We start from the raw sequence: 16,063 nt of genomic DNA, 5'->3' as shown, positions 1-16,063 counted from the left end.
TTCATAGTATTTGACTTGAATTTAGTTATAATTGTGCCCTCCAAAAAGTCTGTTCTTTTCCCCTCTATCCCATTGACACCGGTAGAATTGAATAGTCAACTTGCAGATTGCCTACCTTTTTAAGCAAGTTCCACTGATGGAACAAAACGCAATACCCTTCTGTGATGCTGAAGAGTGCATTACAGCCCAGTTTCAACCAACAAGTGAGCGTAATGCTTAACATTCTTTCTTGGGAGGAAAGGTGTGAATATTCTTTGGGTTCCAATATGTGCAACTCATACTTAAAGAAGAAACGGATACGAAGGGCCTGATCTCCTTTTGAGAAGTGTAACATTAACTCTGTTCATCAGTTTAAACTCTAGTTGTGGTTGTGGCAGGGGAGGTTTTTTGGTCTCTCTTAGACTTTGCACTTCTTAACCAAACCTAACTCACATTTCACTATTAAATAAAGTTTGAGGGTTTTTACATTTATTTTTTGTAAAGAAACATTATGTGGCTGCCTTATTAAGCCTTAACTTCAGCCTTAATTACGTTTTTTGCTAGAGCTACATAATATACTTAGATACATATACACACACACACACTCTCTCTCTCTCTCTCTCTCTCTCTCTCTCTCTCGCCTCTCGTTTATCTGTATATCTTTGAAATGGAATAAGATTTAAAAGATCCACAGACTGCAGAGGGACAGCAAGTTGTGTGGGGATCATGCCTTACCTTTTTCAGCTATCCCTCAATGCAGTTTAACTTTGGTTTTGAAAGGAACAAACTCACCATTTAGGTAGAATCTACTTGTTTGCCTGTCAGTGCTTCTGGAAAAAGAATACTAAATTAAACCCACTCACCTGCCTCCAATGAGCTGATTAGTTTTATAAAAGGAGTAGGATATAAGGTCCTGCAAGTATTTTGGTCGTAGGTAGTAACAAATTTTATTGCCTTTTGGCATCCTGTGCCATGTATTGAGTACTAGAAGTGACTTCTTTTGACATCAGGCTGTTGTGACAAATTTCCAGTAGTTAGAAATGTAAAAAAAGTGGAAACTTGGGAATTACTATGTATGGAGTATGGGGATTTGATGGTTTGACTCCTGTTTCATAGGCATTCTCTGTTTTTAGACAAGTGATGCACTTTCAGGCCACCAAAAGGTTTTATTTCTATTTATTATTACCGTTTTAGTACAGTACATGGAATGTGCTAACTGCTGTCCACGCACAGAGTCTACCATTAAAAGTTTACAATCTAAGATTTCAACAGACTCCCTGTGGACCCAGGAAGGAGTCTGTAGTCTTTCTGACTAGTCCTAATACCAACTGGCTAATTGCTCTTCCTTTTCCCTTGCAGAAGGAGAGGGTGCTATTGCTTTAAACAGAACACTGCAAAATCTTAGGGCAGGATTTTGCAAGGTATTTAGGTGGCTAAAGATGCAGTTGGCAACTGATAAAATTTTCAAAAGCACCTAGCTGCCTATTTCTTGATTTCAATGACAGTCTGCCTAAGCAGACCTACTTGCTTTCCTTTCAGAGACTGATAACGCTGTAATTGCCCACAGTTAAGCTACCACACAGTTCTTTCAAGCTCATTTAGTCTTCTGGTAAAAGTATTACAGATAAAAATAATAAAAAACCTATATGTGCGCTAATAGGCTTACCAGAGATCACCCCAATTCTAACTTGCGCTCTGGCAGGAGCAGTCCAGTCCTTCAGAACCCCACAAAGCGGTCTCTTCTGTCATCACAAGTTCAAGAACTAGCACACTCATGAAAAGTTTAGTCCATCCTTTACACGCTTTGGGGGTCTTTGATACAGAGTTTCCAAGAGCGGGTAATTAATAAAAAAAAAAATTGGTTTCTCTCCCTAGGGTGTAGCGTCGAAAGGCTGGCTTTGCAGGGTAGAATTTGCATTTTTGTCCTTCCAAGTACTTTCTAGAAAATCCACGTCATGCATATTGTCCCCAAAAGTCCTTTGAAGTTCCTAATGCTTTCCAGAGATTGCATTACTCAGTCTTCTAGAGAAGTTGCATACAATTCCACAATAACACATGCACAATAGCATTTTTAATACAGTGGATCCAAATTAAAATCAGTAACGTTTACCCTAATTCCATAAGGTTCATCCAGGATATTGTCAGTCTTGCATCTTCCTAAAAAGAGTGGGTGTAGCTAGGGTGCTGATGAGCACCCTAGAGAAACCCCTTGACTTATCACCTGAACAGGTTGTAGTTTTGTCCTCTACCTTTCATAATTTAATTTGTTCAGATAACAAATGTTCCTCTAGCAACCCAGCATACATCCTTTAGACCTATGGGGTTAAGCTTTCACACACCCCTTGTTACCCCCAAACATTTGAGTGTAAACTTGAGACCTGGTCCTCCCACTCCTACCTCCCATCTGAGAAGTGTGTGTGATGTCTTTGTCCCTCAGGGATCAGTTCCAAGATGAGAACCACACCTTGGGAAGAGGGAAATCACCTCCAAGAAGCCCTGAGATAGGTGGAGAGAAGCAGTTTGCTATTTGTGCCCAAGAATGCCCATGACACTGAGTCGCAACACAGTGCTGACAAAAGTGTGGTGTGTATTTCTCTTTGCAGATAAAGAGGGCTCACGGGCTGTCATCCCTACACCTTTTGTTATAACTCAAATGTACTTTAAAAGAAAACAGACAGGAAAACCAGAGAGAATTTCAGGAAGTTCTCTATGTACAACAGATGTGAACAACTAAGATGGAGACTGTTTTGTGCTCATGTTGATGTGTTGAGAATTGAAATCTTTTAATAACTTGGCTGGCCACCAGATGTCACTGCTGCTTTACATGCGTTCAGTGTTTCGTTTCCTATCCTTGCTTGTTCTGATCAAAGCTATTGAAGCTTTCCTTCGCAGCTGATCTTGCTAACTGTAAATGATTTCTCCTTTCGCTGTCTGCAGTTTTATTTCTTTTGCTGTGATCCACATTATGTATGGTCTGAAATTTTTTAAATTTTGTGAAAATCTTGCCTGAGTTAATAGTCAAAACTATAGCACAATGTTTCCAGGAATCCCTGATTCATCTTTTTTTAATACTGAAAGGTAAAGAAGATCTGAGTTAAGATACTTGTGCATCAAGCTTTTAGACCTCTTGCAGTTATGAGACCACTTTAAAACTGTCAACTTTTGCCAACGCCTAAAATTGTAGACTATAAAAGAGACAGTAACAAGCCCGTGTTGATGCAGCAGTGACATTAGGATACAGAATATCAGGTTGTGCACAGAGATGACTAGTTTATATTGGACGTACTGGATTCAACTGAAACGAATACTAGCCTTGAACTTGCTTTCTTTTCTTCCTCCCTTTCCCTGCACCATCTCACCAGGTATCTGTATGAGATGCTTGACTTTGGTAGGCCTCAGAGCCTTGCTGGTGGGCCCGTCTCTAATTAACAAGACACTCCCCACCCCCAAGGTCCATTGGGTAACTCCCAGAATAATTTGTGAATGAGCAGACTTTAACCGCAGTCAACATTATTTAAACAAGTGTGACATTTTCAGGGCATACAATATTTTTTGATACATGTGATGAGGCTATATCCAGTTGCAAACCTGCTATGTGGTGTATGAAATTGAAAAACTCAAAACCTTCAACTAGAAATATAAGTATCATCTGAAAAATAAATATTCAACAGTCATCTGGGAAATTTCATCTTCTACAGAAAGAACCACTTCTGCTGTGCACAAATTGTTTATAATTCCACTGGAACGCCTTGATGAAATTATACCCTTGTATGACATGATTGCTTTCCTGCTATTCTATATAGTGAAACCTTTCAAGGGACTGTTGCCCAATAAAGGCAACTTTGAGCATCAGTTACGCTTGCTACCCCTCCATCCTTGGCTACATTTCTTCCACCATATTTCTGTTTAAATTTCACAGGGGCTCCCGTGTGAATGCGCTTAACTTGCCTGACCTTATTGTTGTTTGGCCAATTAATCAGGTTTGAGCCCCTGCTCTGATCCCCAATGAGATCAATGGGAAGTCTCCTGTTGACTTCAATAGGCATTGGATCGAGCCTTAAGTGTGCATGTCAAGCCCTAGATGGCTCTTGCGTGCCACAGTGAAACTCCTAAAAATAATACAGCTGTTCCCTCCATCACAAACTACCTGTCCCCACCCCTGCAGGCAAATGGAAAGAGGAGGAGCTAAATCGTCATGATTTAAGCTGCCTGCTGCAAACTGCGGGGATTTAAAAGTTCTGAAAATAGCCACAGGGGAACTTAGACAGACATGTTCATAGAGAGAATTCAACAGGCAAAAATTACCTGCCCCAGGCACGCTTCAGATCAAATACAGAGATGATGAGTGTCATAAGTAGTTAGTTAAGGGTTAAGTTCTACCTGTAAAGGGTTAACACAGACCTGGTGAAACACCTGACCAAAGGACCAATCAGGGAAGAGAATTTGAAAATCCCAGAGAGCGGGAACTTGGGTCTCTGTGTTCTTTGTTCTGTGTTCTTAGCCGTCTGGAACTACACCAGCCCAGACGCTTAATCAAGTCTGCGCATCTTTCTGAACTAATTTCTTCTATTCAAGCTAGAGAGTATTAGAAGTACTGGGTAATTTCATATAAGAATCCTGTGTCTGCAATTCTGTGTGTTTGTATTGATTATTCGTAATTTTGCCTGTATTGTTTGTACTGAGGAAAAGGGAGAAATTTCTCCAGGGATTAATAAGACTAGACCCTATGAATGTCCATCTTGGATTCATAGAGATTGTGTATTTTTTTTTCTTTTTTTTATTCTTTTAATAAATTCTTTTAGGTTCAGGACTTGGTTAAGTTCCTTACCTGTGGATTCAGGGGAAGGAAGCTAGGCGCCACTCTGTGGAGACAAGGGTTGTCTCCAAGCAGAGAAAGCAGGGAAGGGAGAGGGAAGTGAAAGGAATCTTTCTCCCTCTGTGATTTGATCTGTGCTTCCCCAGGAAAGTCTCTGGAAGGAGGAGGGGGGAACAGAGGGGTGTCTCGATTCACCGAATAAATCGAGTGGTGGCAGCAAGAAGGAAACCTACCCTAAGGGTTAGGGTGGGGGGAGAATACCTGCAGGTCCCCATCTTTGAACTCACACAAGCTCAAAGTGGGGGTGAGACCCTAGGACAATGAGTAAAAACAACTCAGCTGCTTTTGGGTGCGTTGGCAGAACATAGGGCAGAATTTTATTTTCACTTGTAAAAAGACTAAAAGGTGCCCATTCCAGGCCATAGGCATGTTCAACATGTCTTTACAAACTCTCCGCCTACTGTACAGCCAAATCCAGCAACCAACCCTCACCACAGACCAGAAAGAATCAGGCAATCCAGTATCACAAAATAAAACGCTCCTGCAACGAGCCAATGGAGGGCAGTACCAATGTTTGCTAAGATTGGCACTGCTGCCATTTGCCCAGTATAGCTGGAAATAACGGGAACCAATGCTGTTCCTAGAATAAGGTTCACTTCATCAGAAAAAAAATGTATGGGCTACTCGCTGTATTAATTTATTTAAAAACCAGTTGCTTCCAAAATGTTAGTAAGAATGATGCTATAAATACAAATAGTTTAATATTTACCAATAAGGACACTACAAACTTCTTTCATTGGGTAAAACACAAGGTATTTACAAAGGAGACCATATAGTCTTAAATTTATAAAGACTGTCTTTAATCTTCCTTTCCAAGATCTTGCTTTGGTATTTGTTGGTTTCCATGTTACTGCAAATATTTAGCTGTTTTATGGAATTGTATAATTCTTAAGAGCTGCTGGGTGTGGGAAAATTCTTTGACTATGGAGGCGCTGTATTTTTCATTCTATGCTTTTTGTCCATGAGGCTTGCGGATGGTGCAGGGTTTGTCAGCTGCTCTCTGTTTGTTGGTCTTTGAAGAAGTCTTAGAGAGCCTAAAAGAGAACCAGGGGGGAAACTTCTGTAAGCTTGGGGGGGTGTACAGTCTAGCCAACCAAGGAAACCAAAATGGATGCTGAGCCCTGAGCCATCCAGTTAACAAGCAGTATCCACATGCTTTAGAACCCTCCTCAGACAGTTCAGTTCCTTACTCTAACCATATATATTTTCCCATTCTACTGACATAGTTGAGGCATATCAGCTCTTGTTAGATTGACTGACTGCCAGAAATTGGGACTGGACAACATGGGATGGATCACTCGTTAATTGCCCTGTTCTGTTCATTTCCTCTGAAGTATCTGGCATCGACTGCTGTTAGAAGAGAGGATACTGGGCTAGATGGAGCATTGGTCTGGCCAGTATGGTCGTTCTTATGTTCAAATCGTGGTGTTACAAGTCATGAGTAATAATTAGTGATGGGGCCTTTCAAGTGAAGAGCAATTTAAAATTCTTTAAATAATTATTACACATGCATTGTAATAGTACTTGGCTTTCCCAAGTGTCGCACATCTTCAATGCACTTAACAAATACACCTGAACTGAACTTCATGACCGTTCTCTTGGTTAGCTAAGTAGTATTAGTCCGAATGTACAGAAGGGAAGACTGAGCAGCAGGAAACTGCCCAGCATCACAAAGAGAGTCAGTCAGGAGTGTCTGGCCCCTACTCCGTACTCAATCCCATATGCCATACTGCTTCCCTAGGTCATATATTTCTTCAGCTTTTCCACTATCCCTTGATGGCATCCTCTCTTGTCAGGGCCGGCTCTAGGCACCAGCGTTCCAAGCATGTGCTTGGGGCAGCCCTTTTCCCATTCCGACCTCTTTTTTTTTTTTTTGCTTGGGGCAGCAAAAAACCTGGAGCCAGCCCTGTCTCTTGTTGCTTTAGTCCTTGCTGGTGATTTCTGTTTGTTCCACACTACGCTGAATGAGGGCTTTTAGAGGTGGCGCTCCATACAGTGAATGGAAGAAAGTTGAAGGAGAGGGGAAGAAAAGAGAAGCAAGAGGAAGGACAGCGAGTAAATGAAAGAGGATGAAAGAAAAGGGAAGGTCTCTCGCGGAACTGACTAAAATTCTAGCAGCTCGGGATAAATATGCTTGGGCTCAAATCTCCTTCTCCTCCTCAAAGAGTGCCATGAGTGGGTACCACTGAATTCTCCCTTTCAGGTTTCGTCTACACTAGAGTTAGTTTAACTGATTGCCAGTTCACGCGTCATTAGCCAACATGTTTGTAGATGCTAGCCTGGATACTTGTGGCTTACCCTGGGCTCGGCCATAAGGTAAACCAGTCTCGCATGTACAAACGCATTAGTTAACTCTAGTCAATCGGTTGACTCAGGTTAAACTCAAGTGTAAACAAATACTCAGCCATTGGATTAGCAGCGGAGTGACTTCACCATCACCACTGCTCCCTTGGGGTACAGTAGTCCTTGCTGCTGTTTTCCCTCCCCGCACCTCTTCTGTTGTTGGGTCAATGGCTAAAAGATCTGGGTTGGTTCTACCTCCCATTAGCACATCCCATGAGTCATCCATTTCCCTGCGCATTGCTGGTCGTTCAAATCCACTGCCTCTTTTGTGCATCTGTATTTAGAGTGAGAACCAAACAGTTGCCTGGCTTGCTGTTTGCTTCATTTGCTCTCAGCTATGCCTAGCATCCTTATCAGCAATACCTCTTCTTTGTCATACTTGCTGCCTCTGAGTCACCTTGTAGGCTCGTTTGTGATGGCTGTGACTGGCTCTGATTCAGCTTCTCTTGCATATTATTTATGTCTCCGTGGAGGCCCCATGCATCATACAGCTTAGTCAACTTGGTGTTTTCGGGTATTGGAACTGAATCAGGGTTTTGTGAGCTACAGTACAATTTCTACAAATAAATAGAAAAATAAAAAATTCACATAACACAAGAAGGTGGCATTAAACAAAATTTAAGGTATGACCAGATGCTCGTGTATTGATTCCTCATGCTGGGAAATGAGCTCTTGAGTAACTATCGTCCTATTTGGCTACACCAATGTTTCTAGATGAGAAGCTACTCATCAGTGGAGGTGGTTGTGTTTTCTAAGGTTTAGCTTAACTTCTTTCTTTCATGGAACTGCCTTCAGAGATCCCTACTGTGGGAGTTGTGCACTGGAGAGGGATTCCACTTCCTTCCATTCCTGAGTCTTAATCTTCCACCAAAGCCTCCCAACTCTGCCCACTCCTTCAGCTAGCTGACTAGAAGCTAAGCTATTTCTCTGACTCGCTACTGTCTCTCTGAACCCCAGCCAACCAAGAGGTGAAGATACCGTGGATCCTGTTTTAAAACCAGAAATATATTCTGAGAACTCCACTGATTGGGAGAAAGAGACATACATACACACACACCAACTGCTGAGTGACTAACTGCATCCTCTGGGCCAAATTCATCCTAGGTTCAAACAGATGCAACTATACATGCATCAGTGCAGTTTCACCCAAACCTATGCAGTGAAATCAGGATTTTAATTGTTTCACCACCATAGGGTTTCACTGAGCATTCATGATGTCGTCTGTACGCAGAGAAGCTTTGCCAAGTGGCTAGCCTGGAGTGTCTAAACTCATGTCCGTATCTTAGCCCTTATAGAAAAATCTTTTAGAAGTAAACAGAGATCAAACTGGTAGACTTCTACAGAAATGCAATACAGCTCTGTAGAAATTACAAGTTTTCTGGGTGTTTTTTTTAAGCAAACGACAAGCCTTTGAGCCATCATATAGAATTACATAGCAGCAGCATAATTGCAACATTGCAAACGTTCATGCCCTTCAGCCTCTTTCTTAACGTCCCAGCTCCTGGAGCCAAGTGATGATATGAGAATTTTGGCTTGCTTTTTTTTTAAGCAATGAAAGTTTTTAGCCCTCATGGTTGCTGCCTAGGCTCAGTCTCCGGTGTGAATGTCCTTCCACGTTACATGAGAAAAGAGAAACTAAAATGCACTTGCACCCGGATCCTGTAATGGGATTCATGTGAACAGACCCTGTGTGCAACTGAGACACCAACAGCACCCCCAGGGCCCAAGCAGCAAAGCAGCCTCTGCAACCAAGGTTTTGATACCAAAACAACCCAGAGTGGCTTGGGTAAAATGACTGTTTACATTTGGTTTATATCATCTGAGGGGGTTTTAAATTAAAAATTCTCTATTAACTGTCCTGTCAGAAGCCAAGCAGATAGATTTTTAAGGAGGTCTGAAACTGCAGACAATGATGGCACTTACTACGTTGGAGGAGGGGAATCTTGTTGATTGACCTTAAGAAAACAGATGATTAAGGCTGGTTGGCAGCTCTGCTAGTCTCCCTGATGTAGTAAACTTCATAAAGATATCAAATTAACAAGCTGGCAATCTCAAGCACTTGCTAATTACAACATTGGTTCCGTATATTTACACTTGCTCGTCTAAATAATGAGCTGTTTCCAAATAATCTATTTATGTTTTGTAGAGTGCATGATAACATTCTGATCCACAGCCTGTTTATGATTTAGCAGGGCTTTGAAACCCACTGTTCCCTCCACACAAAAGACAAAGCTGTTTATTTTCTCTCATGCGCTTGCAGAACAATAGGCATTTGTCAACAGTTATATAATGTCGGATCTGTCATTTCTTCTATCAGTCCTTATAGAGACAGTCTAGTCTTAATATTATACAATATGTGGCAGATTTTTATTCTTGCATAGATTCATATTTCATACTCTGCACCGTTGTAACTAAGGGCCTTCCAACGGTGTATTAAGCACTGTGAGTAATATCGGTGACACGCTGTTTGTTCTCTCATTGTCTCCCCAGGAGGAGTGTGGGCAGTGGAGCATCTTGTTTTGGTAGGGTTTTTGCACAAAGGATGAGTAACAAGAGGTGCTGAGCTGCAGCCCTGTCAGGGCTGACAAGAGGGAGGGGAACGTCGGTACAAATTACTGGGGCACGGCCGTCCAGAAGGGGGCCCGGGGCCTGGCTTCCCTGACTTCGTTGGCCCTTTTTCACCGGGGCCCGAACCCGGTCTCGGTGGCCCTGAGCCCCGTGGATAGGATTCCTCGCCCTTTCTTTATGGTGGGGTAGAAATCTCACTGCTACACCTATCACAAACTTTGACATTGGTGAGAGAGCTAGAGCCTTAAGAAAATAAGAATGAACTTTCACAAACACCCTCTCTCTGAAACCTGGCCATGAGATGTCTTTAATATGAATTAAGTTTGAAAAATGGAGGCATTGTATACTGCTTAGTGGGAATTATGTAAACTATACAAGATGCCTGCCTGGTGTGATTAAAGGATCCCCTTAAAGCGAGTAAGCAGGAAGAACCTGGTGTAGTAGCTTTTCAGTTTGCTATTGATTTATGGATCTTACCAGAAACTTAGCCATTTGGTTGCTCTTACTGTATTTGTACAGTTTGCGCAGGTGTTTTGCATCAAGCTCTGAGAAGAGAGAGACAAATCTCCACAGCATCCTAGAGGAAGGAATGATTGAGTGAAGTGTCTGCTTGAATGCAAATTCTTCCCTACCAGTTTTTTGCCTCTTTTGGTGGTAATTCACTTCTGTCTCTCTCCTGTAACCAGTGACATACCCATTTGTATGGGCTTAAAAAAAAAAGCTTATAAACTGCACAGCTGCACCCCTCCCCTTGAAATGTGAAGAGTCATTCTGGGGTTCAGGATCCCAGGCAGAAGGCTCAAGTTTGCTATATAATCTTCAGTCATACGGTTAGCATGTCTCATGAGACCCTTCCTGGTTTCGATAAAGGAAACCTCTGCATGTGGTTTAAAACCCTTAGAAAAGAGAGATTTTCACCATAAGCTAATTCAGTCACCATAAACTGGGGTGCTTCTGATAATACAAGATGCTATTTGGCCGTGGGTTAAATTCACCCACGGTGTAAATTCACCCGAGTGAAGTTGAATGCCATTGGAATTACACCCAGATGGCCTCCATGTGTCTTAGGAACCTGCTAACAGGAAAACAACCACAGTGCTATCATTGATGAAACTGGACATATTGATTGGGTAGAATTTATAATCCAAATAAACCTTTGGTTAAATTGTGAGCACTATGCTAGACTTGTCCCATTGGAAATACCATAACAATACCTAGCTGATTTGCAGGCACGTAACTAGTGAACCCTCATGCTCTCAGGATACGTCTTCGCTGCAGAGTGAATACGTTATTTACACTTGAGTTACTCCTCTCGAGTTAGCCTAGTTTGCGTGAGAGCGGCCACACAGTGAAATAACACTATCTGCTTTCACCGGGCTGGTGCTGCACTCACTTGTGTGTGGCAATAAGATTTGTAAGGGCGCGTCCCATGGTTCTTCTCACTGCAATAAACTAAGCTGCTCTCAACGTACTTTCCCAATGAATTGTGGGAGAACGTGTCTGTTCTTTGGGGCACGCGAGGGGATTTGTGGGACGGCAATGGAGGACTGTCAGCACCTGAGTGGAGCTAGCCTGCATCTACACTACAGAGTAGACATGTTCTAGCAGCTGATGAGTTGAACAAACGTGATGCTTAACTTTTATCCCCTGACTGGCCAGCCAGCCCAAGTTAAAAGCACCACCACACTTAAGGGAAGGAGTTTTGCACCTGGATGGGACTCAAATTAGGGGTAACACTTGAGATAACTGTGCAGTGAAGACAAGCACACAGATACATCCATGAGGTAGGTTGGGGTCAATTTGTTTTCAAGTGTCCGCTAATTTTGGATACCCAACTTGGGATGTCAACGCCCTGTTTTTCAGAGGCGCTGATTACCCACAGCTCCCAGTGGGATATATTATGGGTGCTCAGAAAACCAGACTCCATGAGTCTCAAGTGGGCACCCAACATTACAGGTGGCTTCTAGAAATGTGTTTCCAAGTGATTGCCCAAATGCACACAGCAAATCTACGGCAGAGCCAGGACCAGACCCGGTTCTTATTCTCAGTCCTGTGCTTAATCCACTAGCCCAACCTGCCTTATAAATACTAGGACTGTATTGTCATTGCTAGTGTGAAAGGATTATCTTACTTCTTCCAGTGTTTGAGTTCCCAGGATTTGCAGTAATGCTGAAGAAACATATTGATGTGATCCCCAAGTATGGTCAAGTTTTTCTTAATGTACTTCAGTTTTTTGTCCTTGGGAAGTTCTTTGGGCAAATCCAGTTTCCGAAGAGATTTCTTAAAGGGTCTCAGAAACTCCTTGCACTGTAAAGACAAAGAGCTCAGTGACAGACTATTACTGACAGAATACAGGGTTATTGCTCTAGAAGTACATAATAGGCATCAGCCACTTACATTCTCCTTCGTAATATAAACATGTTATGCTGAACAGATGTTTAATGTCCATTGTATTTAGCAAGCGTAATTTATATGAACATAGATTAACTAAACAAATGGATTTATAGCTAGTGTCTTCGTCAGAGACCATTGTAGTTGCACTGTTCAGTTAAGCCCTGAAGATTCAATTGGTGCATTCTCAGCATGGAACACAAAGGACTGTTGTCAAACGTGTGCCTTCGAAGAGTTGTAAGGGGAGGGATTTGAGGACCTGCTAATGATGGGGGATGATTCTCTTTTGACATAAGGCACAAATGTAAATTTCAATCTACAGAATTTACAAGATACCTCATTCTGCAATAAGGGGAGAAGGAAAAGCATTTTGTATCATTCCCTATGTACCTGGGCCCTCTGCTATGTTGTAAATTCTCTATAGTTTATGCATTAGTTTGCAGAAGGTCTCATGACGTGTGTGTGTGTGTGTGTGTATATCAGAGTGAGCTCGCAGGCATCATTCTCTGGAATATGCTCTCTTCTCTTAGCTCTTATCTGTAGACACCATTTGTTTCTACATCCCCTATCTTTCCTCCTAAGGAGGGGGAAAAGCTGCATTGCTGTTACACTAGCCCTCAGCTACAAAACTGTATTGTTTTTCCCTCCTCCTCCTCAACAGGTAGGAAAACAGCGATACAGAAAAATCCAGCGATGAGCTCTCTGGGGAAAGAAGCATTTTTGTAGTGTATGTACAGCACCTAGGACAATGGGGTCCTAGTCCATAACTTGGACTCTTAGGTGCTATCACAGTGACCAATAATAACAGAGGAAAGCACCGGTTACCCACTGACAAATAAAATAGTCGGGTGTAGCTGAGCAGTTCAGACACACTAAGGCCTGCTGAAGTTAGCCGAGTAATATCGCTTGCACATCCACTTACATTTCATACATCCGTGTTTTATGTATCGTTGTTTCCAACAGGTAAATCAGATTAAGGCAACGTTTATTTTTTGAAGTTCTCTGAGCTAGAACTTCTTGCTAGAGAATAATGTCTCCTGCATTGTACAAATAGAAGTTGTTAAGTTCTTCCTGTGCAATGGTTGGTAATGACCCTCTGAGTGCTCATAAATGTCTGTCAAAATGGATTAGGAGTCAATTTTGAAACTAAACACTCACATAAGTGGGCTAATTGAGGCAGAAAATCATCAGAAGTATCCAATAACTCTGGGTGCCCCTTTTTTTAGAATGTCCAACTTGAGACCCATTGGCCTGGCTTTCATTGTATGGTGCACCCGGAGCGCCAGTTGAAATGAAATGGGAGTTTGAGGTGCTCAGCCTCTTTGGAGGGAGCAGGGGGAAGATCAGGCCTAGATTTCTTAAGTTGAGTATCCAAAAAAGTGAGTCATGCAAAACTAGTGGCTGCTTTTGAAAATGAGTCTAAGGGACTGGCCCAAGACCACACGGTGTGTCATTATCAGAAGCGAAAGAAAAGGAAAGGTCTGTTGTTTACTAAAAGATCATCAGTTATGCAACACTTGGAAAAAGTTAATGAGGTGGGAAAATCCTCAGCACAAAGAGAATGAGGTATTTTATCATGGTTCTTCATTCTCTTTCCCTCAATATTTTGCAGCTTTTTTTCCAGTCTGTATGAGAAAAGAGATGGATCATTCACACTTCTACTGCTAGCATCAATTTAATAGCTCACAATTTTGAAAGTGTCTCGATCAAGGCCATCAGTGTAGCGGATGAGCAAATGTCCAGATGGGATGGTACTCGAACTGCTCTTCAAAGAGGTTGCCTCCTTCACCTTGCTGAGCAAATACTCATTCTCTGCTGTCTACAAATTGTGAAGTTTGTATATGTTAATTTTTTGATCTACACAAACTTGTGTCCCATTGTTCAATGTTGCACAGGACAAACATTATCCCAAGGCTGAGAGTTTGAACAAGGGATACTATTAGCACTGTCAAAAGCATTTAAGATGAGATTTTTCAAAGATACCTAAAGGAGTTAGGTACCAGCCTCCTACTGAAAGTCAATGGGAGTTGGGTGCCTAACTTCCTGAAGTGTCTTTGAAAATCCCAGCCTCAGTACATAACAAAGGAAATGTTGTAGATATCTCTTGCTTCTAATGACACTAATCCACTAGGAGTTGGAATTTATTACTGATAACTGGAACAATAAACGTATTGTGCTAAGTTCTGCTCCAAGGTCAGACAAAACTTCCATTGACATCAATAAGATCAGCATTTGACCTGTTGTGTTTAACAGAAGCCAGTTTTACAAAAGCCCAGCCAGTGCAATCAGATCTCCCTGGATTGGGTGTAAATCCCCTTTTCCACTACTGGGAAAACAGCTCTCTCACCTCCACAGATAATGCAGAGAGAATCATTTGTGTCATCGCTTGTGAAGGGCCATAACTACGCAATGGAATACATGTTTACTTTGTTTGAAAAAATCAAAATGGCTTGGAAAAAAAAATGTGTAGTGAGAGAAGTTCTCTTATCTACAGTGCACACTGTTCTTGGGTGGCACTTCAAAAAAACGGTATCCCAGATTACTCTACAGAGCTAAAAGGGGCGCATTGGCCACATTGTTCATTTTCCGTCTCCTTTCCACAGCTGGCCTGTGCTTTATCCTCACCTTCCCTCCTCCATAGGGCCGTATTGTCTCTACACCTCCCCTCCGCATACCTGGCTGGCTATGCCATACCCAGCTGGGCAGTTCCAGTCTCCCATGCTGATCTTCTCTCTAGTCTGACCTGCTTCTGGGCCCACTTTCTCCACTTGGCACAGCCCATTTCCTCCACTCTCGGAGATCTCCATTCTGGCAAGGGAGGGAAGGGAAAGTCGCCCTCTGGCTAGCAGCCCAGCTTGCCGGCATTTGAATCCAAACCTGCTTGTGTGACATCACCTCTGAGGCACACTGGTTCTGAGTTCTACAGCTAAAGGGAGCAGGGACGAGGACCTGAGACAGAAGAAAGCTGCAGCCACTAATCTCCCAGCACAGGGTCCTAATGGGCAAAGGCTTCATCCATCAGACTCTAGACCAGCAGCTTACCTCATGACATGAAGTCTTGAACTGCTATGATCATAACACCGTTATTCTATATGCTGCCCGGGCTGTCTGTGGCTCTGGACCCTGTTTATGGCCTTAGCTATAATGTTTAACGCCCTTAGTGCCAGCAAGTTCAGGGACTGCCTCTCCCATTGCAACTGCTGAGGTGCTTTTTTTGGGAGTTTATTTGTATTATGGTATTGCCTTGATGCGCCAACCAAGACTGGATGTCTCATAGCTAAGCATTGTACAACTTGATAGTCAGGGCTGGCTCCTGGCTGAAGAACTTGCAATCTACATAAACAAGACAGGCCAAGAGTGGGAGAAAGGAAATTTTATCATCTCCATTTTGCAGGTGGGGATCACAGGCTCAGAAAGAGGAAGTCATTTGACCACACTCACACAAGAAATCTGTGAAAGAGTAAGGGTGAGGAATTGAACGGGGATGTCCTGAATTCCAGTCAAGTACCATCATCACAAAACCAACCTTTTTCCTCACACAGCTTCCAGGACCTGCCACAGAGTATTCTCATGTCAGGTTTTTTCCCCTCACTATTTGGTTCATCAAGGCCCTAATGTGGCAAACTTCAAGGCATGTGATGCTGCCAAAGTTGTTTGTTAGTTTAATTAAAGATTGAATTGATGTATTTCTTTGTCACCATCCAAGGCCAGGAGACTCTGTAGAAAATTATAGGGTCTTGATTCTTAATGAAGCCCTGTGGGATGACTGAACATCTTGACTGATTGAGGTGGGAAGAATTAGCGGAATACAAGGCACTGTGTTGCTATGATGGTTCTAGGTGTGATATAAGTCTTTAAGGCTAGGATCTTCAAAGGAGCCTAAGGGAGTTAGGAACCCAACTCCCA

At 42.5% G+C, this 16,063-nt stretch overlaps 1 protein-coding gene across 3 annotated transcripts; it reads right to left on the bottom strand.

The window, feature by feature from the left end:
* Positions 1–5,575: 5,575 nt before the first annotated feature.
* Positions 5,576–15,032, bottom strand: C19H17orf64 (chromosome 19 C17orf64 homolog). 3 transcript variants are annotated; one of them, XM_044994150.1, is made up of 6 exons: positions 14,833–15,032; positions 13,845–13,976; positions 11,898–12,073; positions 10,244–10,343; positions 7,596–7,755; positions 5,576–5,889 (listed from the first exon to the last, which is right to left on the bottom strand). In XM_044994150.1, exons 1-6 carry the CDS (start codon positions 14,962–14,964, stop codon positions 5,777–5,779), a joined length of 813 nt encoding a protein of 270 aa, XP_044850085.1. In that variant the 5' UTR covers positions 14,965–15,032; the 3' UTR covers positions 5,576–5,776. The 3 variants fall into 3 exon arrangements, with proteins under 3 accessions (XP_044850085.1, XP_044850086.1, XP_044850083.1); XM_044994148.1 differs by having other exon boundaries at positions 5,579–5,889; positions 7,562–7,755; XM_044994151.1 differs by lacking the exon at positions 13,845–13,976 and having other exon boundaries at positions 7,562–7,755.
* Positions 15,033–16,063: the final 1,031 nt, after the last annotated feature.

Source organism: Mauremys mutica, chromosome 19 (genome assembly GCF_020497125.1).
Source record: "Mauremys mutica isolate MM-2020 ecotype Southern chromosome 19, ASM2049712v1, whole genome shotgun sequence".
In the NCBI taxonomy this organism is placed as follows: Eukaryota; Metazoa; Chordata; order Testudines; family Geoemydidae; genus Mauremys; species Mauremys mutica.
This window is presented reverse-complemented; position numbering and strand designations above follow the sequence as displayed.